The sequence below is a fragment of the Aplidium turbinatum genome, chromosome 1 (assembly GCF_918807975.1).
Source record: "Aplidium turbinatum chromosome 1, kaAplTurb1.1, whole genome shotgun sequence".
Taxonomy (NCBI): Eukaryota; Metazoa; Chordata; class Ascidiacea; order Aplousobranchia; family Polyclinidae; genus Aplidium; species Aplidium turbinatum.
This window is the reverse complement of record NC_137472.1, coordinates 44901041-44927883: the sequence shown is the minus strand read 5'-3', so window position 1 is coordinate 44927883 and position 26843 is coordinate 44901041. Positions and strand designations below refer to the sequence as shown.

Genomic DNA, 26843 nt, shown 5'->3' with positions numbered 1-26843 from the left:
CCTACCGACAGCTCCTTCTCGATGGCCAAATCTACTTGCTTGGAGGCCAAAATGCAAATAACGATAGCACAAGTAGATAGAATTAAACTTGCAACAATGCCAAAATGATCACTTGGTGTTGTTGAAGTCTGGGTGATGTCCTGTTATAGAATCGTTGTACCACTCAATAACTCCTTTGTCGGGATTGTAATCCATGCAGTATTGCGGGACCATCTAACTTTTTTATTATTAATTTTTTTTACCAGGCCTTAAAACTCGTGTTTTTTTCCAGCAGCCATCGTGGCCTACCGAGAGCTCCTTCTCGACGGCCAAATCTACTTGCTTGGAGGCCAAAATGCAAATAACGATAGCACAAGGAGATAGAATTAAACTTGCTACAATGCCAAAATGATCACTTGGTGTTGAAGTCTGGGCGACGTCCTGTTATAGAATCGTTGTACCACTCAATAACTCCTTTGTCGGGATTGTAATCCATGCAGTATTGCGGACCATCTAACTTTTTTATTATTATTTTTTTTTTATCGACATCTAACGACACTAAATTGTTTCAACTGCATACCGCCTTTCATAAAACCTGACCATTTATACTCTTATGATGTCACCATTGAGGGTGTGAAATCACTAACTCACAGCCGAAACATTTCTCAACCCCGAAGACACGTGCTTTCCCCTCGGATGTCAACTAACCTACCCAGACAACAAAATTCATCATTTTTACATTGATTCTACATTTGCAGTCGTTAAATCAGGGTAAAAATGATGAATTTTGTTGTCTGGGTAGTTCTTTTTTTTAACAACGATTCAATGTTCGACAACATTGAATCTACATAAAAACGACGATATTGCCAGCCGATGTAAATTAGCACTTCGGATTGACACTTTGTTAAAATAAACGTTGGGAATTACAAACGGAAACAAGACTTATAGCTGGTGATCGCAGCTGGACATTTCCATACAATAGCAAAAGTTTCCGCACAATGCAACACAGTGGTTATTATGACGCGCTGACCTAATTCTGGGTCACTCTTGATACTACTGTAGATATTTTCAACAGTTCATCCTCGATCATTCTATTGCAAAATTAAATAATTAGCTAGAAGAAACCGGCGGCCAAATTGGCCGACTGAGGAGGTAGCACCGGAGGTCATTCAAGCACTACTTAGCGGCCATGGCCGCCGGCTGCTTTAAGGCTTGTAGACGCGTAACTAATCACAGAGAATCCAGGTCTAAACTTTTCAAGACACTTTAACAAGGCAAATTAATAACTTTATTACTTTAAGCGGGTCCCACGAATTACCCATAAGCCCCATAAGTACCCATAAGTACCCATAAGCACCATAAGTCGCGTCGAATTACCCATAAGTCGCGTCGAATTACCCATAAGTACCCATAAGTCGCGTCGAATTACCCATAAGCCCCATAAGTAGCGTCGAATTACCCATAAGCCCCATAAGTCGCGTCGAATTACCCATAAGCCCCATAAGTTGCGTCGAATTACCCATAAGCCCCATAAGTCGCGTCGAATTACCCATAAGCCCCATAAGTCGCGTCGAATTACCCATAGGCACCATAAGTAGCATTGAATTACATAGAAGTAACGTCGAATTACCCATAAGCCTGTATAGTGTAGAGTGTAGTCTATAGCTGTCTAGAAGCCTAGTAGTCGGCTGCATAGCCGAGTGGTGAGGAGCACGGGCTGGGCGTTCCAAAATATAGTTCGACACCGCTCAAGAGCAGGACACTTGAAGGCATGCCTAAAGGTGGACACAAAGATTGGCTTCGTTGCCTTCCCGTCCGCTTATGTGTAATCTGCAGTTTGCTGCAGCAGATGGAGTGTTTTGTCCGATAAAACACCTTAACATTGGGCAATTTTCCCTATGAACCAGGTGACTGCAGCATAGCAATCGTTCTCGCACTCAGCTAGAGACTTAATTCTTGCTTTAAACTTGATAATTAAAGAAAAAAAGAATAATGGCAAGGGTGGGAATCAAACCGGTGTCACCAAATTCAATAGCCTTTGCCTTAACCACTCAGCCACCCAAGCGCTCGTGAAATCTTCGCTCAATTTGGTTTATATGGGTAATGTTTCGAGAACGTTCACAATATCATCAGTTTAGTTTGTTTTTATTTCTGACCATCACAACGAAAAAACAATATACGACAAACTTAGCAGAGGTCTATATAAGGTAGAAGCGACAAAACGCGGACGTTATAACGTGCATGATACCAAAGCAGGACAATCAGTTTAAGTGACACGATCGCAAGTCGCAACAGCGACTTGCAGATTACATATACGCTGACATGAAAGCGTAAGTAATTCCACGTTGTTTATGGGTAATTCGACGCGACTTATGGGTAATTCGACGCGAGTCGAATTACCCATAAGCCCCATAAGTCGCGTCGAATTACCCATAAGCCCCATAAGTCGCGTCGAATTACCCAAATGCCCCATAAGTCGCGTCGAATTACCCATAAGCAACGTGGAATTACTTACGCCTCATGTCAGCGTATATGTAATCTGCAGGCTTTGGTATCGTGCACGTTATAACGTCCGCGTTTTGTCGCTTCTACCTTTTATAGACCTCTGCTAAGTTTGTCGTATATTGTTTTTTCGTTGTGATGGTCAGAAATAAAAACAAACTAAACTGATGATATTGTGAACGTTCTCGAAACATTACCCATATAAACCAAATTGAGCGAAGATTTCACGAGCGCTTGGGTGGCTGAGTGGTTAAGGCAAAGGCTATTGAATTTGGTGACACCGGTTTGATTCCCACCCTTGCCATTATTCTTTTTTTCTTTAATTATCAAGTTTAAAGCAAGAATTAAGTCTCTAGCTGAGTGCGAGAACGATTGCTATGCTGCAGTCACCTGGTTCATAGGGAAAGTTGTCCAATGTTAAGGTGTTTTATCGGACAAAACACTCCATCTGCTGCAGCAAACTGCAGATTACACATAAGCGGACGGGAAGGCAACGAAGCCAATCTTTGTGTCCACCTTTAGGCATGCCTTCAAGTGTCCTGCTCTTGAGCGGTGTCGAACTATATTTTGGAACGCCCAGCCCGTGCTCCTCACCACTCGGCTATGCAGCCGACTACTAGGCTTCTAGACAGCTATAGACTACACTCTACACTATACAGGCTTATGGGTAATTCGACGTTACTTCTAGGTAATTCAATGCTACTTATGGTGCCTATGGGTAATTCGACGCGACTTATGGGGCTTATGGGTAATTCGACGCGACTTATGGGGCTTATGGGTAATTCGACGCGACTTATGGGGCTTATGGGTAATTCGACGCTACTTATGGGGCTTATGGGTAATTCGACGCGACTTATGGGTACTTATGGGTAATTCGACGCGACTTATGGGGCTTATGGGTACTTATGGTGCTTATGGGTACTTATGGGTAATTCGTGGGACCGCTTTAAGCAAGTCTATAGCTGCACATGAACTGTAAAGTTGCCTACTTCATTTTAATTCTTATGGTTGTTGTTTTCGGCGCTTTATAACTGCTTACAACGCAATAACAACGCTCGAGCACGTGGTTAACCACAAGACTGCTACACCAGGTTACACTTACATTAAACCTGCGCCTGCATTTGTTAAGTCTGCATTGTTACGTCATAGCGAATCGAAGTCATTCAATAAGTCTGAGCTTCAAACGGGCGGGGAAATGAACAAGTCAGCAATTCTTGATGTAACAGCTATTGCGTTTAACGATATTGTTGCTTTCTTTGAATGACAACACCGTATAATGGACCCTAAACCTCAGGCGTTTTTGTAGCTTGCTGCGTCGGAAACAAACTAAATTAGTGTGAATTTGAAACAGATATATTTTGAATACCGTAATAAAATGAAAATTAACATGAAAAAAATAATTAAAATACTGAAGAGAGCAGGGGGTGCGCCGCACCCCTGCACCCCCGTACTCTACGCCAGTGAACCCTAACCCTTTTAAAATGTTTGCGGAAACTGCGATCAACAACTTCGGCTTCGGCAAACTCTTAGGATCATTACCAGAAATTTTTAAATGTTTGCGGAAACTACGATCAACCCTAACCGTAACCCCTAACCAGTGGCGTAGCCAGAAAAAAATTGGGGGGGGGGCCAAATATTTAATGAATTGAAGAGAACGAGAAAGTGTTTGATTTAAGCCATCGCCACCTGATTTGCAGTGGCGTATCCTGGTAGGTTGAGCAAGGGAAGCAACAAAAGTGGTGGAGGTAGAGTGTGCCGAAGGCACGCGTATTCTAGGGGGGTCCGGGGGCATGCTCCCCTGGAAAATTTTTTGCAAAATTACACTCAAATAATGGATTATAGCGCTTTCTGGAAACACTTTTAGGGTAATATTTGTATGAAATTTATTAGCAGATAAACAGCTATTAACTTATTAAAGGTACGTAGCTCTTACACACGAACGGGCAAAACCGGCAGCTAAAATTAGAGAACACCAAAAACTCAGCTACACAAAAACTCATTAACTACACAAAAACCCAACAGAGTAAGCCATTCTGAAATTGCTTCCACATATTAGTTAAAAGAAATATAAATCGCGTAAATTTTGCGCGATTTACGATTTGCAAAATTTATTGGTGTCTTTCTGTGTGTCTAAAACAAGTCCTTGGGGGTGTTAATAGCCAGATGTCTTAGAAAACGTTATAAATTTCTACAAATTTTATTATATTTTCAACAAAGGGCTCAACTTCGGAATCCAAAGTTTGAAAATTTGGGGGGGCCATGGCCCCGTTTGCCCCCCTGGCTACGCCTATGCCCCTAACCCTTTTAAAATGTTTGCGGAAACTGCGACTGCGGCTTCAGCAAACTCTTAGGATCATTACCGGAAATTTTAAAATGCTTGCGGAAACTGCGGAAAAACGGAAACTGCGATCAGCAACTTCGGCTTTCTTCTATTTTTTTCTCTCGATCTTTTCAGTTTGTTTGTTTGCGGTAACACCCTAACCCTTTTAAAATGTTTGCGGAAACTCCGATCAACCCTAACCCTTTTAAAATGTTTGCGGAAACTGCAATCAGCGACTTCAGCAAACTCTTAGGATCATTACAGGAAATTTTAAAATGTTTGCGGAAAAACGGAAACTGCGATCAGCAATGTTCTATTTTTTTCTCTCGATCTTTTCAGTTTGTTTGTTTGCGGATTCCGATACCCTAACCCTTTTAAAATGTTTGTGGAAACTGTGATCAGCGACTTCGGCTTTTTTAATTTTTTCTCTCCATCTTTTCAAGGTACGAACTGACGGTACAAATTGTTCATGGTACGAATTAGGTTGCACCCTATAATTACTACAGGTTAGTAAAAATTTAGGTAAAAATGCTGATTAAGTTTTTTAAGGTCCCAAGCATGCAATATTGTTCCTTTTTTGGATATGCCACCTATACATTGTTGTTGGCTGTTTGGCCAAGTGGTGCAAATGCCTGAATGCCCAAAAATACGTTGTTTTGACCAGGGCTGTCAAGTGTGAAGCTGCTATACAAGAGGTTTGGTTTGGAGCTGTCAGGTTTTGCACCAGTTTTTCTGGAGCTGACAAGCTTTACAAGTTTACATCAATGGCTCCAGCTCCGGAGCTGTCAGGCTTTATCTCAGTGTCTCCATCTCTGTAGAGAAAATGAAGACGTTGGGTTTGTTTGAAATGAGTATTGAGTAGCCTACATTTTTTTAGAATGACAGTTTTTAAAACACTGCCCTTCAAAACAATGGCAAGCATGAAAAATATGGGCAGTGTGGTACCGTAACTGTGGCATATCAGTAATTTGTGGGACTTGCAAATCAGCTTCCTAGCCTACATAGTTTTAATAAATTGCTTTCATATGCTTTGTCTCTTGAGAGTACTACTACATAAAAGCTTCTGATACTTCATAATTTTTGTTTCATACTGTAGCATGTAGCTACTAGGCTTGCTTGTGACTAACTGCGCGTTACTTCTCACAAAATACATAACTGCTCATGATCTCACTATTGACTAGCGTGAAACAATTCACTCAGTAAAAATGTTTAAAAATGTAACATGGTTGTCTTTCATAGTTTCTCGTCTCGTCACTAGTGGTGCACCGAAGGCAAGATTTTATCCTTAGACAGGATGTTCTGGCCAAAGAATGTCATCCCCGGCCGGAGGCTTTTAGGAGTTAAAGGGATACTAAAGGAAAAACCTGACTTGGCAATTTTCCATGTTCTTTGTGTTTAACTTGCTACCATAAAACGATTTTCAATAAAACTTTGCCCCATTGCGGTCTGACCATCATTGCGCGCATGCTTTTGTCAGAGCTTTCAAAACCAGAATGGGCCTGAACAGCGAAGCGTGCGACTGTACAGTCTACGTAACAAAAGACGAGCAATCAGCTGATCACGCAACAGTTGTTACTGCCAGCGACTTAACTGTAGGCTATGTATGTATGTACATCAAAAGTTCAAAACATCAGATTTTAAAGTCAAAACATCAGACAGTTTGCTCAAAACCTCAGATCTGATGTTAAAACATCAGATGTTGTAACGTGGCTTTTGTTATTGAGCTGTCTTTTGTGACGTATTCTCGAGCTGTGTTTGCACTTTTTGGTTATTTTGAAAAAAAATGAAAATAAATGGAACATTGGACTTTGGGCCTTGCCAGCGCCATTAAAAACAATTTTTTTTCGGTTATTTTTTTGAAATGTATTCTTGAATGTTTAGTTTACGCATTTTAATGCTTAATTCCCGTTTGAAAATTTCATTTAGTATGCCTTTAAGTAAGGCTTCCTGTGACAGCATCAAGTTTTAAACACGTGTGAGCCACCACTCCACTGACCAGAGCTCCCGGCCTTTGTTAATGTCTACTTCATATAATCAATCTTTTAACCAAGCGGTTGTTGGCAGTAGCGTTGACAGGTGGTACAAAGGGTATTTTTGACCCGGCATAATTTTAAGCGTTGTAACCATTTCAAAGTGCCCGGGAGCTTGAAAAAACCACCTTGTGTTTGTTGGATATGGTGCATTTTTTTAGAAGTGTTGGAACTTGGGTCCTAAGAGTCTCATTGCTACTGGGCCCAAATTGTCCTCTCAATGGCCCTGGTTGTTGGTACACCACTCTTATCAAGCAGTGAAGCGATAATCAAGCACTCTTAAACAAATTGCTTTAAGGCAATGCTTATGGTCTATTAAAGACGGTTCATTTATGAGTATTCCGTACATTTGGGTAGGTTTCAAATTTGTGTGTGTTTTCTATCCACCTGATTTAGTGTTGTTTTTAAGATGTTGAAGATCTTTATTTACTTCCTTGAACCGATTTTCAATCTTACATGTACATTTAAAACCAGGGTTCAGAAAAACTCGTTTTTTTGGGTTTTATTTACAAAACATGCAAAAAAGGTAGATTCATGCTTATTTCACCTCAAATACTACTTTTTACCAATGAAGTGCCTCTCACTTACAGTACATGCTGGCATAACTCAACAAAATAATGCACTAGGCCTGTTTAAGTATGAGACCTTCTTGCATGAATGAGTTTTAGTGTAGTACAAAGTGGCATTACTTGATTTTTGTGTAGGCTAGTGCTACAGAAATATCCACTGTGTTTTCAATTTATCCTTGAAAATTTCCTTCACAATCACATCCTTTAGTCCTAATTTGAAGTTTATTTTAAGTGCATTGTTGTACTTTGGTTCATTTTTTCAATTTTCTGATAAAAGTTGGACAAATATGATGCTCTGGGTTGTTTATGGGTTTTTTTTAAGGGTTTTTTTGGGTCGGGTAAAATACCGACAACCCTGTTTAAAACCAATGTTACAGCAAACCAATGTAAAATTTGTGTGTTCTTGCATTACCATACTACAATACCTGACCACACTGAAATATAATTTTAAGCAACCTCTGGGCCGGAGTTGAAGAAAGTGGCCGGAGTCGGAGGTTGTTCCATCAGCACTCATGACATAGATTAAATAAAACTAACTCATGAGTTTCTTAGCCAAAACTAGAGCCTGAGCTGTTACATTTCTTGTGGCTCCAGCTTTGGTGTTACTGAGGTCCAGAAGTTATTATAACTTTCAGACCGTGTATACACGCCTACACGGTCCAGAAGTTACTGCCAGACCATAAGGCTACACTGGCTCTAACTTTACAGCAAGCGGAGTTGAAGACTTTAGAGTAAGCAGAGGTAACAGCTCCATCTCAAAAACAGCAGCCCCCTAAAATGTAGTCTGACGGTAATTAAAGTCTCTATCATTTCTGTTGACCAAAATTTAGATTTAATTAAAACCTGTCTACTAGCAATGTTTAAACATATGTAAAGACTAACTTGTTTTCTGATAAAGTTTGTGGTTGCTTGTACTCTTTCTCAAAGCTTTGATTTCACATATTGACTCATCTTAATTTCAAATATGAATGAACTAGGATCCCAGAATAATTTGAAAGGCTTACCATGGATGGTTGCATTAACCCAAGTAAGTTATTCATCAAATTTTAAAATATATTTTGTATTGAAGTAGCCTAATTAATTTGTCAAGACTTGTTTATTTTGTCAAATCAATGGAAGTATTAAATGCTAAACAATATGTGTAATATTATAATCAAAACCACTTTTTCTATATTTGTGCAGATTTTGTAGTCTATTTATTTTTTGTGCACAGTAGTGAAAATAAATTGTATTTTGCAAACTGTATTGCACTTTTTCTATATTTGTGCAGATTCTGTAGTTTATTTATTTTTTGTGCACAGTAGTGAAAATAAATTGTATTTTGCAAACTGTATTGATTCAAGTAGTTCTATCTTTTTTACTGTGGGAGCAGCAAATATTTTATTATTTAAAAACAGGAAATAGCGTAGTATTAATAAGACAAGCAAAAAGAGCCTCCAGTTAAATAAAATTTCCTAATAATTCTTTTACACAACTTGTCAGCAAGTATATTTCCATGAAAGGTCAACCTTGAAAATTGATATATTTAAAAAAATATATACAAATGTAACTGGAAATGCTTTATAATCTTTATTGAAGGCAGTTGGAATCGTCATGATAGTGCTGATTGGAGTATGGTTAAACAAGTTTCTTGGTGGGTTTGCCTGGAATGGTACAGTGAAAGAGTTCAATCTGCATCCACTTTGTATGGTGTGTGGGATGATCTTTTTGTATGGAGAAGGTATTATATATAATTATAGTTGAATTTATTGATTATATTTTGTTGGAATAGCTTTCAATCATTCATGTTTTTTGTGTTCACATGTCATGACAAGGTTTATGTGGTTGTTACAAACAAAAGCATTGCAAAAACTTTCAAATCCTAGTTCTGTATTAAAAGCTCATGTTGTAATGCCATATGAAAATATTTTCATGTACCATATTAAAATAGTAGTAGAATGCAATAGATTTGCCAGCTAACTATTCTTTGTATTAATATTTTGGTTTTAAATATTGTTAACTGCATAGCTTTAAGAAACACATTTGTTGGAACTTTATGTTGAACTGTCTCTGTTTTCAGCTATTCTTGTTTATCGCGTGTTTCGCAAAAGTGAAAAAAAGAAGGTGAAAATCATTCATGCTGGGCTTTTCATTCTCGCATTTGTGGCAATTGTGATTGGTATGTCATACACATATATAACTATGTAGCTGAAGGTTAAGCATTTCGTTTTTGTATCAACTTTAACTATTAGTGTTCTAATGGCGGCAAAAAGTGACTTGACTGTTCTTTAACAAAAACTATTAAACTTTTTCTAAACTGCAAGAGGCTTGACTGTTTTATCTTGGTTTTCAGTCAAAGTTAGGTTTTTGAAATGCTTTGTAACTTTTATTTCTAATTGCTTCACTTCACCTTTAATAAAAACTTTAGGTTTGGCGGCGGTCTTTCAGTTTCATAACTCTCAAAACATTCCAAACATGTACAGCATGCACAGTTGGTGTGGAATGGCTACGGTGCTGCTCTTTTGCTTTCAGGTGATGAAATGATATTGTACCTTAGATTTGTTTTGATCTCGAAATTAAAACTTGTTAAATCGTGGTTATCGAGTATCTGCGTATCTTGTTTAATTAAACTGGCAACTACTTCATGGTGTTTTATTTTCAATTCAAAGTAAAACTATTAAAAATATCTTTTGTTTATTGGCTTGCATGTATTATGCAGTTTTGCATAGTTAGATGCTAAATCTTTTCTTTCGCATGGTTAACGGGGTATAATATTTTTGCTGTATACATATAATATATGGTAGTCTATGTAATGCAAGGTTATATCAATTACTTTTTATCAAAAAAATTCTAAAATTTTTATATCTAATAATTGTCCTTATAAATATAATATAAAGTAAGCTGTTCTCAAGATATGTAACAGCATAGTGTGTTTCAGCTGTCAATTGGATTCCTCAGTTTCTTGCTTCCTGGCGCCAGCAAATCAGTTCGAGCCTTTTATCTTCCCATCCACCAATTCTTTGGGAGTGCAATTCTCACCCTTGCTGGAGTATCTGCCATTTCTGGAATCAATGAAAAGCTGCAATTCGTGTTGTAGGTTTTTTTTCTATTTGTTTGTTAGCGAATTACAATTTAATTTACCTGGCGATCCTGAAAATAGATGTCCTAGTCTAGACATTGTGTACCAGGCAGCCTTCAGAGCTGAAGGCTGAAATCTATTGCAGATAAACATGTATTTAGGTCCTACAGTATATTTGCCTAAAGTGTTTTTATTCAATCGTTTGAATTTTCAAGTTCAATAGGCCTAGTTTTCAATAGGCCATATCAACTATCAAAATGCTAATATTCAGATTGCAAGATGAAAAAAATTACTCAACACTGAAACAATAGAACCCAAGTACGCCACACTTGTTTGCAATCGACCTCAGCCTTTAGTTCTAAAGGCTTGTGCACGGTGTGTAGGCCATCTATATTTGTAGGCCTCGTTTTCATTACAAGTCTCATGGATGGGGCAATTTTCAGAATTAGATCACAATAGATTTTCAATAAAAATTCTTTTGCTTAACTATTAAAATGTTATGCTATATAAACTTTAGAGTCACGGAGCTATTCGCAGTGCTGGAGTATTGTGAACATTGCCATGTGCACACCAACAGTCACACCACTGACCCTAGAAATCAGCCCACTTCGTATCAAGAGTCTAATGCAGGGGTTTTCAACCTGGGGGTCGTGAGCTGTTTTTTGGAGGGTTGCAAGGCGCCTGAAAATTCGGTGTATTGTTTTCAATTAGTTTTAGCCAGAAAAGATTAGAAACTGTTTTTTTAGCAATCGATCATTCCTCGACCTGAGATTATTTGATAGTTCTAGGCTTCTAGCTTTCAGAATTTGCAGAGGCTTTAACAATAGGAAAGTATTCGATATTTTTCAACAAGTTCTTGTACGTTGCTTTGTGCAGACTAAAGTTAACTAGTAATCACGCTATAGCAAAAAGCAAGGTTATTTAGAATCCTATTATGCAAAATATAGATTTCTCAGTATGGCATTGAAAAAAATTTAGTGTCTGCTATTTTGTTTGAAAGTTTTTTCAGCAACTAGGGGACGTATTGACAAGCTTAATAGCTAAAAATGTGCAGCACCACCCATCTCACTGAAACTGATTTGAATAAATCAATAAAGGATTGCAATAAATTCAACCGGTAAAAGTGCGAAAATGTAGATGATTATTATTTTTTCCCCTATTATTTAACCTTCTTGATAGAACATGGAAATAACAATCGAAGGAAATGTAATAATAGCCGTAATAACATCGCAAAAGACATTTTTCGTTTCAGAAGTTTACATTGGAACAGCCAAACTAAGCATAACTGGATGTCGGCATGAATCAAATTTGGTTAAATTTTGCACTCATTATGTATTTGTTGAATATTTTTATGGGGTATCGCGAGACTACGTTGATTGCTCTGAGGGGGTCGCGGTAGAAAAAAGGTTGAACGCCCCTGGTCTAATGGAAATACTATGATATGATGTTGGAAAACGTACTCCGTTGTTAGTACATTTACTTTTAAACTTTTTTAGTACATTTACTTTTAAATGCTTCCTTTTCACAATCACATTACACATTAACTTTCCAGTACTAGCAACATTCGGTTGTGGTGTGCAATCTAGAGAGTTGATTTCACACGCACTACCTTCCGGTCTATCTCTCATATGCCTTGTGTACACTGCTGTACAGCAGCTGCAACGCGGCGAAAAACAGCTTCAGTATTGATGTTATGTTTCAGATACAGTATTATAGTTAACACAGTCTTCTTTTCTCATTGTGCTTTGTTACTTACACTGATCAACAATTTCCTATTATTTTTTTTTATCATTGATGTAAGTAAACTTCACTCAATGAATTTTTGTGCTGAATTTACTGTAAATTTGCTCTTTTTCATCTTGCTCATCCATTTTTCTAACTGTTTGCATGCATTTAGTGCATATATATACAGCAGTTATGAATCAAGCAAAGCATTGTTTCATATTGTTTTTTGTTTTATTTAAAATACCCTATGACAGGCCTGGCCAACCCACGACTCGCGAGCCGTATGCAATTCTTACGCACAGTTTAGCTATAACTCTCCTAAGCCGGCTTAGGCCTAACTGGTTTCTAAAATATTGAATTTGGACAACCTCATGAAGCCTGTGATATATCTCGTCAACGACATTCGCACTTATGCGCTCAATTATCTGCAATTTAAGAATCTGATCACTGAGTTTGATCAAGAGCTGCCGCTGCAGTGTGCTCTAAGATTGCTGTCAAAAAGACAGGTACTCCATCACTTCTCTCACCTTTGAAAACAAGAAATCTCCCGAACACTCGGGAGCTTTTGTGGATTTGGCCTTTTTTGTAGACCGAGGACGATGTCGACCTGGATTTTTAGAATTTGTTAAAAATGCCACCTGATCTAGTGCAAATCGTGTTTGGGTTTGTCAATAAACTGAAGCTGTTTAAGGCACATATACGAAATGGAGATTTGTCACTCTGCTAAAATCCAGCTAAAAAGTGTTAGATATGCAACATCGCTGAAACCCTTCAAGAACGCTTTGTGCTTTGGTTCCGTGATCTGCAACAGAAACGGCCACACATTTTGTTCCTCGTCAATCTTATGAATTCTGTGACGGAAATTCTCACCGAAACGGGCCATTCCGAATCTCAAATGAGGGTACAGCTGAGTTGGACATGATTGATCTTTGAGAGGAAGATCAACTAAAACCTGTTTTATGGGAGGGCCTTTTGAGTTATGAAAAAATCTACCATAGTAAAACTTCTCCACTGCTATTAAGTTACTGTCAGTATTGGGTCAACATACGTCTGTGAGTCTTAAAATAGTCTCATGCAATTTTTTCAAAGCCCCCACCCCCATAAAATTTTTCTGCATACGCCACTGTGTAAATGAGTTACTTTGATTGGCAACAACCAAATATAAGCCAGATTGGAAGAGCATTGTTCAAGACAAGGATTGCCAAAAATCATGCTATGTAAAAAAAAGTATATGTTTTAGTGAGAAAGAGACAGGGTGAATATTAATGTGTGCCCACTTCCCATGTGTATGATGCGAGTGTGACTCTTTGCGGTCTACAAAATAAAAGAAATTAGGCTCCTCTTGGCCTCTGACTGGTTGGCCACACCTGCCCTATGATAAAAATCCTCATTTATTGCCTCACCATACGTGTATTTTATCAGTTTTTTTTTTTAAAGCAAAAACTAATGGTGAAATTCGCATTGCACAAGCCCACAGGTCAAACTTTAACAAGAAATGTTTTATCTTAAAAACTTGATGCACCAGAAAGCAGCAAGGACATTTTTGAATCAGCGTCAAAGATACGGGACGTATAAAGGGACAAATCAAGCCATCTCTGATTAAAATTTTGTGTTGACAGGTGTTATCTTTCACCCTGGTATGACCAGACATACTTTTAGTTCGTTCAATGTCATTTATGAACGGTTAGAAAGTTGCACACACATATTAAGCCACTTCTTTTTTTAGTTTATCGTAGTGAGTGCTGCGTTGATACCGCAACAACGCCTTGTGTATTTTTGCTTGTTTCCATATTTCCTGCCACACATGCAGAACGTTTGGGAGAGGGATTGCGTTTAAACTCTGGTCAAAAATTGCAGTGGCATATCTTTCTAATCTTATCTTTTTGCACACGACACTGCATCTCTTTTCTCAGCCAGGAAATCCCATCTCGGTGATTTTAACAATCAAGACGTTGAATCAAACGTCTACAGCCGTTAAATTAGTTGTAAAAAGGAGGCATTTTTCTAGATCGGCTGACAGAAGTTTCTGTTCTTGCTGCGAACAACATTGCTTTGACGACGACGGGAAGTTTTCATGTTTTAGCCTCATTGTTGTACGTGGCATATGTTGCTCAATCCTCATCAGCGAGGTCTTTAGTTTATCATAGTTGTACTTTATCGTGAACCTAATCACGATAAGGTTTCAAGCAATTAGCTTATTTTTTTTGCTTTTTTGTAACAATTTACAGTATGCAACTAGGATGGAAACTATTTCGTGAAGTCTTTTTCAAACCTCCGTTTCACCAAATTGCATACACTTACAGCATTCGCAAACTTACCATTTTTACATCATTTCAACATCTGATAAAGTTGAAGTGACGTAAAATGGCCACTTTTTGGCCGTGGCTTGGGTTTGATGGCTACTAGGCGTCACGTTTTCTATTATAATAATAATGTTAGATCGATATACGCATTTGTCGTCGTAAAACTGCCAATTTAAATCACCCTATGAGCGTCTTCTAATGTTACAAGCATCAGCTATTTCTATCAAGATTTTCCATCAATAATCTTTGATCACATTATTGATTTTTGAGCCTTCGGTTCATTCATAATTTAAAACCTCTCTTTACATTTTGATAGCGCGCTTTGCTTTTACGTAATTTCTACTACATCAGTCGATAAACCGACGCGAGGCGAATATTATCTAAGCTCCCGCACCCTGGCCATTGTTGACGAATTGCTGGCCTATGCAATGATAGAAACGCTGTAGAAAATAGAAAAAAAAGATAGAAACGCTGTATTTCCATTTGTTATAAGGTTACATACTGCTTAGATAGTGTGAAGTTTGCCAAAGGCCATGTTTTGTGCAGGATTTGTGTTTTTCATGGTTTGTAGGCAATATAACTTATGAATCGGATTTGCATATCGATTTTCATCTTTCAGGAAGGATCAATACAAAAACCTTCCAGGAACCGCGGTGCTTGGTAATTGTTGTGGGTTGATCATTATTACCTTCATCTTAATCGTCCTCTTGACGGTGCAAAGACCGGAGTGGAAGCGAGAACCCGATGCAGAAGAGGAAGCTGTCTCCTTGCACTTTCGGACACTAACTAATGGTGATTCCGACTCTGAATAATCGACATGAGCATTTCAAACCGTGACCTTCAGTACAAGTTTTCTTTGTTCTTGCTCGATTGATGTGATATCTTGAGATGGATTTGCGCTTCGTGCCTTTGTCTCGACTGCAACGCGTTTGTGAGTGATCGTACTTTCTTGTTGCTTGACAACACTTGTGCACATTGTAAACTCGAGCACCCAATTCAGCGTGGCTTGTATGATCCTTTATGCAGGTTTACCAAGCCCAATTATTGTATCAATGTGTGTGGTATTTAAGAAAGCGTCTACTCACCGCTCAATAAGTACTATGGAAGCGCTTACTTTTTTTTTAAATTTAAATTTTAAAAAGATGATCGTACTTTGAGCTTGATTTCAAAAGATGGAGCACACTTTCTGGTCACTTACATTGCAATTCATCATTATTATTCATTAGGTACTATGTATGATGCTTTGTGAGACTGCGCACTATCATTTCACTTTGTGTGATATTCGCCTCAGAGTTTACTCCAAAAGAACGTGTTGTTTTTATTCCATGTGTCAGTGATTATGCCGTGCTTCAGAGTCTTGTGCAAGATCTTTCGAATATGTTGCATTAGAAATCAGGTTCGCTTCTGAAAATGCTGAACCAAAAAAGAAAAGCACGTATTTGATGTTATGCTCAAAACAGATGATGTTAGGTAAATAGTTTGTTATGCCCGGCACTTCAAACACCATTTACAGCTATTTTTAACAGAACATTTCTAATTGAAATCACTCTTATCTTTTTATCGGCCTTAAATGCATGGACGACTGTTCACCCTGTTGGAATATTTAAATGGATGTGTTGTTACAAATCGTGCGCAATTGCTTCGAAGGATGCAAATGATACGTTTGTAATTTAATAGCCTATTGTTTCTTCGATTTATTCAGTTGCTGTATTATGCTGATGCATTTTTACAAACGTGACCACTTTGCACCATATTATTGCACGATTACAAAAAGAAAGCATCATATGTCAACTCTGCCTTTTCATTTGTCAACCAGTCGTACCTTTGAATAAGTTTTTTTCGAAGTACTATAAATGAAAATCATTGCTACCTAGAGACAACTCCAGGTAGCCATGATGAAAATTTATTTTTTGGTGATAAATCCCATCATAGACTTTTATTATAGCTTTATTTATGAATTGATGTTTAAAGTGCGCTATCTTAGGCTTGTTTATAAAGATTTTTATTTTTTTACTGTGCCTCATTTTTAGAATAGCAGAAGGGGCAAAAATGGGCAAAACTGGTTTGCATTGGCTTGAGCAGTTAGTAGTGCTTCCCTAAAAAAGTTTTGACTGTCTCTGTATGGAGCTAACAAAAATATGCCAAAAACTGCGTTGCTTTTTTACCCCAAGAATGGAGCACAAAAATCAAGTTCACCGAACAATACTTTGTGGTAGTTTGCGGAGCAATGAGCAATGAAAACAAGAGCACATGGCAACAATCAAATCATCAAACATTAGGGACCAGCCAGCGATGTCAGGATGAATACAAATACTTTCTGCACTGCTCTTCTTTGGATATCGAATCCTGTATATCTCCCACTTTTCGATATTGCCGGTGCTATTTTCGATAAAGACTTGGCGGTGTTCACAAAGCAACATTTCTACCTTCTGTAGTAGGGCAACTTCAGTATATCTTTTAATATCCCAGTCTTTTAATGCAAGAATAGGATTTCTTATTCTGTACCTGCCTACCAACATCATTGCCAAACTTAACGACTTTTCTTGTCATAAGTTTAGAAAATTTCCTATAGGTTACGTTCACTGTAACACACACATAAAATTTTGGTTTTGAAATGTTTAATACTGAAAGTGTAACACACTTTCAAAACAAACGCTAACGAAACAACCCAAATGATGCACTACTTCTACCTGTCTAAGTGTTCAACCCAAGACTGTAAAACAACAGTTAAGTCTGACGTATGCAAAAGTAAAAATATGATTTAATTATGAAAACATCTTAACTAGGCTCATTTCAATTTAACGTCAAATAAAATTTTGTTAATTTTTGATGCTGAAGGTCAACATAGCGATAAGAATAATGTAATAAATATCATACATTACATGAATTAGTAAACATTAAGTGAATTAGAAAAGGACGATTCGACATCAAAGACATTGGGAAAATTCTACATGGGGGCACAGAGAAGAACACTAGTCACTAAAATAAAATTATTTAATAGATTGAGTTAATTTTATGTGTGTTGATGTCATTTGTCTTCAGCCATGCACCAGTTTTGTTTGTTGGGTTGTTAAAAAATTCTGGCTGTTTTACAATCCACTCTGGCTGTTGATTTATGGCTGCCATATGGTAAAATTGAAAGATTAACGCTTTGTCAAACACCTTCAAATGTAGTGGAATGCAGCAATGCTAATTCTTTTGGAAACTTGCTATAACTGTTTGTAACTATGAAGCAATACTTTTTTTGCTTTTACGCACGTTTAATGACCACGTCGAAAAAAAATCAGGTATTAGAATTGTGATTTTTTTTAACCCGATTCGCAAAGGGGTTGCTTTGTTGTCCCAACTACCCTTTTAATTTTTTGCCCCACTATACCACACGTCCAGTTGATAAGCGATGCTTCAATCTCATTTTTCACCACGCACATTGATTCAGCATTGAATCAATGTAAAAATGACGGATTTTGTTGTCTGGGTCGTAACAGAAGCAGCTTAGATTCTATTGTCACGTGACTTACCAGCGATGAGTCCTTGAAACTAAATTTAGATGTCAAACAGCGCATATTTATTGCCGCGTTGTGCATTTTTATGCATGTTATGAAACATATGCCATCTGCTTCAGCATTCATCTGGCTTCTGATCTTTCCCCTCCGTCGCATTGATGTAAAAATTGTCTTGATTATGATTAACTCAGTCAGATACAATCCTTTTTAACGTTGATTTAACGTCCGCTATCAATGTTAAAAGGACTAGCTTTCTGGTTGGGAAGAAGTATGACCAAGGCAGCATAACACTTCATCGGCAAGTCACCACCAAACTTGGTCATGTCGTGACTACAACACTGACGATGTTTTGAATTTACCATATGTTTGTAAAGCTTGCGTTTCAATGCTGTGTTTGTGTTTTACTTGCCGCATGAAAGAGAATTACGCTGCAAGCCATTATCGTACTGGAAGCTCAAAATGTTTATTACAATTCCCCCTGTTTGTTGTTGACGATATGGATACCAACCAACAAATCAGTTTTGTTACATTGATTGTACACTGTACGGTGTATATAGAGAATATATCGAGAATTATGTGGAGATGGATTGTATGCAGACCTTAAATCAATGTACAACGAACTAATTTGCTGGTTGGGTATAAACCGTGGAATTTTTGTGCGCTAGATTATGTGTGCTAAGTTGTTATCGGATTGCACGATTGTGTTTCAAGTTTATCTGCGTTTTAAAAATTATATACAATTTTGTACTTGCCACGTTTGCTGCTTAAATTGTTCATCGCGTTTCTTTTTAATTAATATCAGTCAGTCCAGTGCTTCAAAGGGTCGTCTTCACCATGCGTGGTCACACTTCAATTGAAGAAGTCATAAGCAACGCATGCACCAGCAATACATTACCTGCTGTAGTTGCCAATTTACTAAATCTGTTTAGAAGTTGTCCATTCTCTTCCAGTGTTTAAACATCAAGCCATTTAGAAATTTGCCGTCGAAATGCACGTTGTAGAACATGTTGCCCCTAATTTTGTCAGAGTGATCACAGTTTCTTATTGCATGGATACTTTTTCTTTCCTGCTCCATTTTCCAAATCATACTTTGCAATGGTAGATTAGTGCACAACGTGCACGGTAATTAGTAAGTTGTTTGCGATTCTCCTGCCAGATTGTAATGTTTTGTCGAAGACATTAACATTAATTTTTTATAATGTAAAAAATAATTTGTTCGTACAATAATTGGTAAATTGAACACGATGATAACATGAAGTTATTTATGTTCCGGCAGTTATTCTGCAAGTTTATTATTTTTGATAAAAACTGTAGCGTGTAGTGTTTAAAGGTTTGTTCAGCTAAGCTACATGTTGGAATTTATTCTTATTGTGCAGATTTAGTTGTGAAAAAAACCTGGAAAATTTGGTAACTTTCTATGCTTCTTGGCACTTTGCTTTCTTAATAATAATGTTGTTATTTGACGTTGCCTAGTTATTATTATTAAGCAGAGAAATAACTTAGTTGAAAACCAAACATAATTGATGGTTGATTGTATTGTCAGGAGTTTTTGCGCCATAGTTCCGCGTTATTACGCCACCTTGCGAAGCATTTGCACTCGGATCATGTATCACAATTGTCGCTGTGGGGTTGTTACTGTATTTGCATGGGCATTAAAGTTTTTTGTGATTGCTTGTCGACTTTTGTTCATCGTCCCATTGTTTAACAATACAACTTAAAGGACTTTGTAGAATACCGCTCGGTCGAGTCTGGGATCATAGTTATGGTTTTATGTGAATCTTGTATGTAGCTTCACCTGTTCATGCAACTGCTCTTGTAAGTCTTAGGTCATTTTCTGCACCTTCTTTTATCTGCCGGCAACTATAGATATTACATCATGTTTCAATACATGTTTCAATACCTACTAACATAATTCTCTGCACAGAATAGAAAGAAATCTTGGTGCCTATTATGTTAGTAGGTATTGAAACATGATGTAATTTTTGTGCTAAGCCTATTTATATACGAACTTTTATTGTAACAAACATCGTCAATATGACATTGGTTTACTTAATGTTTTTAATGTTTCACACCAAAATATTTAATTTGCGCAAGTTTGTTTTTATCTTAATCGCAGTGGGTACGTACGTTTAATTCTGTTTTGACAGAAGGCATTTATGTTTCAACCTCGCTTATTAGTACAAATATGTTTTTATTTTGTTGAAGAATATTAATGTTTCGATTGTGTATTGGTGTCATGTTGGGGTAGCAGGCTTAGCGTCGTTATGGAAACTGACGTAATTTTTGTCAGGCTAATCTTAAATGATTATTTTTCATGCTAATTATCATTATCTGATATATTTTCGGTGATTTTTTTTTTCGAAAACAACTGCTCAGTCACCAATGAGAGTAGGTGGCCAGATCTTTTCTTCAGCCACTACGCCCATCCAATTTATTACTGGTCTAGCGGTAGGCTGCTTTTCAACAACCAAGCCGGGTGTCAAACCAGGTTTGCATTATTGGAAAGCCAACGCCTTATCCGCTGCCCCATCCCAGCGCAGGGAAGATTACAAAAAGTAAAAATATTCTCATGTTTATTGGAGGTTGCTATGGTCTGAGCATAAGCCTAGGTCTCTTACAAAAGGCTGCTGCAAAAAATGGTGTCTACTTTCACCACTCGTCCATTGAAGAGTCTTTCAGCGTTACCGATTCAGTAAAGTCTCTGCTTGCTGACGCAGCAGCATAGCTGGTATGATGCTAACAAGGGTTGTCGATGAGATTTGGAGGACACACGATGAAGGTTTACTGGAAATTTTGAATCGACATAATATGCTTACGGTTCGACGTGTGCAGGAGAAAAATTCTATAAAAGTATTTAGTCCAAAAATGCGTTGTATTCGATCGCAGTAGAAGTAACTTAGTAGTAAAAACTTAAAGAGAATCTGATGGTGAAGATCATTAAAAGGAATCAATCAGTTTATGTGTCATAAGTAAAACAAACATGAAAAGAATGAAAAATATGACAAACTGTTGTGTGCGATATCACGAGAAGATCAGGTGGTCAGCAGTCATCTTACGTTAGGTAAATAACATACACAATAAATATACAAACACACACACACAATATCAAGCATTTGCTAATACAGATACATGTTTCCGCTGTGGAAAAGAACGAACAGTTGAACACAAAAGAGTAAGCTTAGTCATCCCATAATTACATAGATGTAATATATCGCAAAATTATTTATGAAATTCTGTTGTCCTACAGAAAGTAGCAACACCTCAGCGGGTCTCCGGGTGATGCAAACGGACGTTGTTCAAGAAAGTTAAAATGCCTTCAATCACGTAATATTGTTGAGTTCTAACGTTGTTTTGCATTAGGGTTATGAAAACTACCTATTTGTTTTGACCCTAATTACATGGTATCAACAACAGCATACCGGAAATAGAACATATCCCCCCTTTATCACGTCATCATGCGTATTAAGTAACCATACTAATGACAACAAAGTATGATGATTAATTGATTTACTTTTGGCCTGAGTTAGAGATGGAGAATTATTGTATTATCGCAGTAATAGTTTTAGGAGCTAGATATGTTAAATCTAATAATTTGACTTCATTCAACAAACCAGAAAACTTGGTAAGCAAGTCAGCTTCTAAACCCTTTTGAGAAAAATGAAAAACTTATGATTGTGTTTAATTATGGAAAAATGTAGGCTACCGTAATAAATTTAAAGCTAAATTTAACAAACAAAAACTAGATGTTATATTTTTTAAATTTGTTTGATATTTAAAAATATTTTTTATGTTGTGATGAACTACAGTAGTTGCGATTGCATTTTATACCAAACATTAAATCTGTTATCTTACAGACCACTTTTGAATGGACTCCTTGGATCCCTTGCGCAAAATTTGAGGATTGCCAGTGGCAGAGAAACAACACATGCTTACGAACTTCTAGTCCACACATTACTTGCAAGAATGACTATTGGGTTGAAAGACAAAAGGGCTGCAGTCAACATTGTGCTTCTGGAAATTGGGTTTGTTATAACAAGTTTTTAATCACAAGCATTCTTTCGTTTTGATTTTTCCTAGTTTTTCCATCAGGCATTTTGCTGCTCCCGCAGTTTAGATAAGCTTACGAATAGCACATAGACCAAAATTGTTTTGTGAGTGACCGTGTGATAAATTTTGATCATCGAACGTGAATTAAGTGTTTGATCTATAACTTATACCAGGGCTCGCCAACTGGCGGGCCGCATTCGGCCCGCCACGCTGTTATGTGCGGCCCGCGGAAGGTATCAGCATACACGTATAACCAAAAATACTTTTCTTGAGGAGTTAAAGAGCATGAAGGCAAAAAATACTTTCCGAGAAGCATATTTTCGCTTTGCATACGATTCCACCGACCGACCAATCAGATTGTAGTTCTAGGTAGGGGTCGCTTAAAGTTATTCCAATGCGATGTCCAGCCACACTGTCCCAGTGGTTGATTAAAACGTCTGTTTTTGAATTTCGAAATTGTGAGCATTGGGCTGCTTATTTTAGGTTTGTAAATGTCATGCAAACACTAGTGTGCGTTTCACCGTTATTGTGTTTCACGAGCAGTGTTCTTTTAAGCAAGTTTTTGTTGGCAAAATAGGTCAGTATGCCAACTCAATTTATAATAAATTGGCAAAATATTATATATAAATTTAAAAACTTTTTCTGGTTGTATTGTAAAAGTATGTAGCTTAGTAGCCTATTGCAAAATGTTGTTAATCAACAATTCTTGTCATGCTTATAAGCACCGCAAGTGACAGTTGTCTAATAACCAAAAGAAAGACGGTTTTATAGACTTTCACAAAAAGGATGAAAAACCAACTCATCGCTTTTTTAGAGGGAACACTGTTCAGGAGTTACGATAGAAACGTTTTTTTTTCGGTGATTTCCACAAGCGTTTGTTTCATGGGGCCTGGTTTCTTTCTCCCTGTTATTGGAGCTTATTTTTTGCTGATGTGTTTGCAGGTCACTATTGTTGCCTGGATTGCGATGTGTCAAACATTTCCTTGTTTATAGAAACTGTTAATTGCAAGATATCTTTTGCGAAGCGAAGTGACAACACCACTCTTGCTTGGCGATGAATATTCTGATGAAACCGCTCGCCTAGCTATAACTGCGCAAAACAAGTGGCCTCGTTTATTAGGCTTTGTTAAAAAAGTCAAAAGTGTTGTTAAAGGAGCTTGGCCTGGCAGTTGCGTTGTTCGACTAATTTTGTTGCTGCGGTATTCTGAGATATATATTAACAACATGTAACGCTGGCTACTGGGTACGAAATGCGTTCTTTTCTGGCATAAGAGTGAACATACTTAAAATTTTTGTTAGTGTAGCCCGCCACAGCTCTTCTTAGTGCTAAACTGCAAAAAAGGTTGGTGACCTCTGACTTATACGATAGGATGGTGCAGCGGGTAAAGCGCTGACTTTCCAATAATGCGATCTTGTTTCGACACTCGCCTTTGGCTAGTTGTTGAAAACACCGCTCGCCTCTACCCAAGGGTATAATAAATTGGGGTGGGTGCTGAAAGAAATGAGGACACGAGAAAGGAATTTGCCAGTTGCCACCTCACTCTGAAGGGAACTTGCCACGTCAAAGTCTTAAAATAGTTAGAACATATCATTTCCTTCTTCGAGGCTTAGTAACTGAGTATGTGACTTGTTGACTTACCTCCTGTATATCACTACGATTTATGTGTGATAACTGCGTGGTAAGCCAGCTGTTTGGCCAATAGAAAAGTGTGGATATTGAAACCAACTAAGCAATAAATTCTAGGCTTCAGTAAATCATCTCCTTGTGCTTTTTTCACAGCAAACTTAATTATAACTAAAATTATGCTACTTGTAGCTTGAGTTTAAACAAACAGTCAGTTATGCGGTTTTAAAAGCTGTTTGGTTATATCAGTAGGCTGCTTGGCTACAATTGCCACATCTCTTGTTTCTCTGCTATTTCTATTCATTAAAACTGTTTGCAGCATTCAATGACCACTTCAGAATGTCAAGGGACGACATGCAGAAATCGTATCCGCACTCGGACGCAGGAATGTGTGGGCATAAGAGAACAACAGGGATGCACAAGAACGTTTACGGAGTTCTGTAACCAGGAAGAGGAGTGCGATGGAGCGTGGGGTCAATGGCAAAGTCAGACGGTTTGCGTACAAAGCGGAAATTTTCATTTTCAAGTAGGGGAAAAAGACAATTTTATTAGTACTTTCCAAGGCTTCCTGTTGTCTAAAAACGTAGCCAGACCTAAACCTTCTTGGCCAAATATGGGTTAAGCTTTAGCTTTGGGGAGTTAAAGTAGCCGATTTAACTTAAAAGAACTATCCCAGAAAACTGAAGTAGCACGCGATAAAAAGGCTTATCTTATAGACTAACTGAGTGAAAGTGTGCTCTATTTTGACCATCTTACTTATAAACATTGGTTTATTGAAGCATACGCCGTAAAATAAAAATTAGAAGTTTTTTTGCACTTGAAATTTGCAATACGTAGCCTACTGTGTGAAACTTCCCTGCGTTGTATTTGCGTTTCGAGCTTACAAAGAAAAAATTCTTGTACTTTTTTTTTGAAAGAAACCAATGCCAAGAAATACTGCAAAAATACAGGAGGGAATTTCGTTTACGAAGTATTTTTGTTTCCGCCGTCTGTCATTGGCTCTCTTTAGTATAACTCCATCTTATGCTATTTCTAGTTTCAAAGAAGGTTCTGTATGAAGCAAACCGTGTTTAGCTCAAACTGTGCGGCAACTAAACAAAATTATCTCCAATCAAGGGTATCTTTTTGTGATCCAAATTCCATCAATCCAGGTAACTGTGATCTAATATTTTGTTTCAGCTGACTGATTAATGATTATATTATTTTTTAGAACGACATTTATACGTTTGATCAGGATCTTCAATGATGAGCTTTGACATTAGAGTTTGGTAGTTTAATAGATAAGGGTTGAAAAAACGCTTAGGCTTACAGCAGATCGAATGAAATACATATAAACGGACATAAACTGATTTGAAACTTCTAAATCAGTCACATACACTCACGGTAAAACGTGATAGCCTGCTGCCGTGCTAAGATCACATTTGAATATAGCCTACTAACTTTGCTATTGCTATTTCAAAGTCGATACTTACTCATTACAATAGATAGTGTTTAAAGATTAAATTATTGTAGGAATGCCAGCATATACTATTGAACCAGAAGCATGGACAGGATTGATAAAAGTAGGCTAATCTGTTATTACGTCGACTAATTGATGTATTTGTCTCATAGCGACAAGGAAAACAATACCTGATCCCAACAAAGAAAATGATCTACCTCGGAGACTCAGCACAACCTCCCCATCAACAACCAGTACCCCTGCAAATATTAATCCAAACAACTCTGGAGTTATCAAAACTTATGTTTTCATCATACAGAGCATTGTTGTGATGATTTTGCTGATGATCATCCTGTATCTTGTGTGCTACATCAGAAAGAAGAAAAAAAGAAAAAAATTATCGTTTGAGGTAGCAACTAATGCAGGTGGGCCAGAAGCAACCTACAACCACTTGTCTGCGCCCAACAACCACGGATCGGATTCAGAGTATGAGCAAATGCTTCCAAGAGCACAGATGATTCTTAATTCCAGATCAACTCCACAACGGCCACTTCCTGACACTCCAACATTTTTGTTGCCCAAAACACCTAAACGTAAACCCAGACGGTCTTCTGAGCTTCACGTATCACTTCCTTCAACTCACACTTCTCCTAAAGCATTGCTTGAAGCGCCAACATCTTCGCAAACAACAAACCCATCACTCCCGAGAACAAGAAGTTCTCCACAGGTCCTTTTGAGTCCATCTCTAACTCCATATGCCGCCACTCACTCAGCTCCTGTGTCCCCCACGAGAACACCGTCGATGCAGATCCCTGGTGGAAGAGTAAGATACTCTTCACTGCATAAAAGAGACAACTACTTACAACCTTTTAACTAAAAACATATTTTTTGTTCACCGCTGTCGAAATGGAATACAGCAGGTTCACAGGAAGAATCCATCATTCAAAGTTTTAACACATGAACCGTATTACAACAATTTACAGCTTGAACAAAAAAACTACGCACGCTGCTAATGTTACCGAATTGAATTCTGTTTTTCAGTTAACAATGCACTAGCGTTTGGTTGAGGCTACTGACTGTACTTATGTTGTTTGCCTTTTATTTCCGTTAGTTGCCTAATCAAAAAAGCTGTTGCTTCAATGAGCCTACAATGTTTCTGAAGTCACTCAAGGCCAACAACGTATATTGTCGATTAAAATAGTTGCAATCGTGAGGCCTCAACGACTGATTCAATGTAGAGGTCTGTTACAATTTGTTACTGCCGTCTATTCCAGTTTGGTATTATCTGCAATGAATGGTCATCAAAGTTAGGCAAATTTTAACAGTTTACATCTTGTGTTGACAGTATATCTACTGCTGGATTGATTTTACTGGTATTTTTTTGTAAATTTGAACAGGTGATATGCTATTCATACTACTGTATGTGTTTAACGGGTGGTCGTGTATACAGTAACCTACCTGTGACGATGTGTGAAAGTTTGCTATATCGAGACCAGGATCGGAAATCTCAAGAGGTCGGTTACTTCAAAAGTAGATCTTAGTTCAAAAATGGTTTGGGTACATCTCTGTAATAAATAAAAACATAACAAAAAGTTAAAATATGTCTTGCAACATCCACACCTGTCAATTCCAGATAAATAGGCTATTTTGCAAAACAAGCTACTTTAATAAAAACGTTAGTCAAACCAGAAAAGTTGCAAAACAGTTGACAAAAAGGTTATTTTTGGCTATAAGCTATGATAAAA

The 26843-nt window shown here is 37.6% G+C and overlaps 2 protein-coding genes across 2 annotated transcripts; both read left to right on the top strand.

The window, feature by feature from the left end:
* Positions 1-8316: 8316 nt before the first annotated feature.
* Positions 8317-20215, top strand: LOC145780794 (transmembrane ascorbate-dependent reductase CYB561-like). Its single transcript, XM_082592437.1, has 6 exons — positions 8317-8427; positions 8979-9120; positions 9460-9558; positions 9808-9911; positions 10318-10472; positions 15106-20215. Exons 1-6 carry the CDS (start codon positions 8365-8367, stop codon positions 15296-15298), a joined length of 756 nt encoding a protein of 251 aa, XP_082448563.1. The 5' UTR covers positions 8317-8364; the 3' UTR covers positions 15299-20215.
* A 1290-nt stretch (positions 20216-21505) lies between these two features.
* On the top strand, positions 21506-26491 carry LOC145782796 (uncharacterized). The gene is made up of 5 exons (XM_082594562.1): positions 21506-21611; positions 21844-22011; positions 23980-24186; positions 24697-24811; positions 25272-26491. Exons 1-5 carry the CDS (start codon positions 21519-21521, stop codon positions 25973-25975), a joined length of 1287 nt encoding a protein of 428 aa, XP_082450688.1. The 5' UTR covers positions 21506-21518; the 3' UTR covers positions 25976-26491.
* Positions 26492-26843: the final 352 nt, after the last annotated feature.

Excerpts from the sequence above, each read along its gene's own strand:
- LOC145782796 (XM_082594562.1), top strand. The coding sequence starts at position 21,519 with ATGGAGAATTATTGTATTATCGCAGTAATAGTTTTAGGAGCTAGATAT. Across the intron at positions 21,612-21,843 it reads TCAACAAACCAGAAAACTTG|ACCACTTTTGAATGGACTCC; the intron begins GTAAGCAAGTCA and ends GTTATCTTACAG. Across the intron at positions 24,187-24,696 it reads GCGGAAATTTTCATTTTCAA|TTTCAAAGAAGGTTCTGTAT; the intron begins GTAGGGGAAAAA and ends TGCTATTTCTAG.
- LOC145780794 (XM_082592437.1), top strand. The coding sequence starts at position 8,365 with ATGAATGAACTAGGATCCCAGAATAATTTGAAAGGCTTACCATGGATG. Across the intron at positions 8,428-8,978 it reads GGATGGTTGCATTAACCCAA|GCAGTTGGAATCGTCATGAT; the intron begins GTAAGTTATTCA and ends TCTTTATTGAAG. Across the intron at positions 9,559-9,807 it reads ATTTGTGGCAATTGTGATTG|GTTTGGCGGCGGTCTTTCAG; the intron begins GTATGTCATACA and ends TAAAAACTTTAG.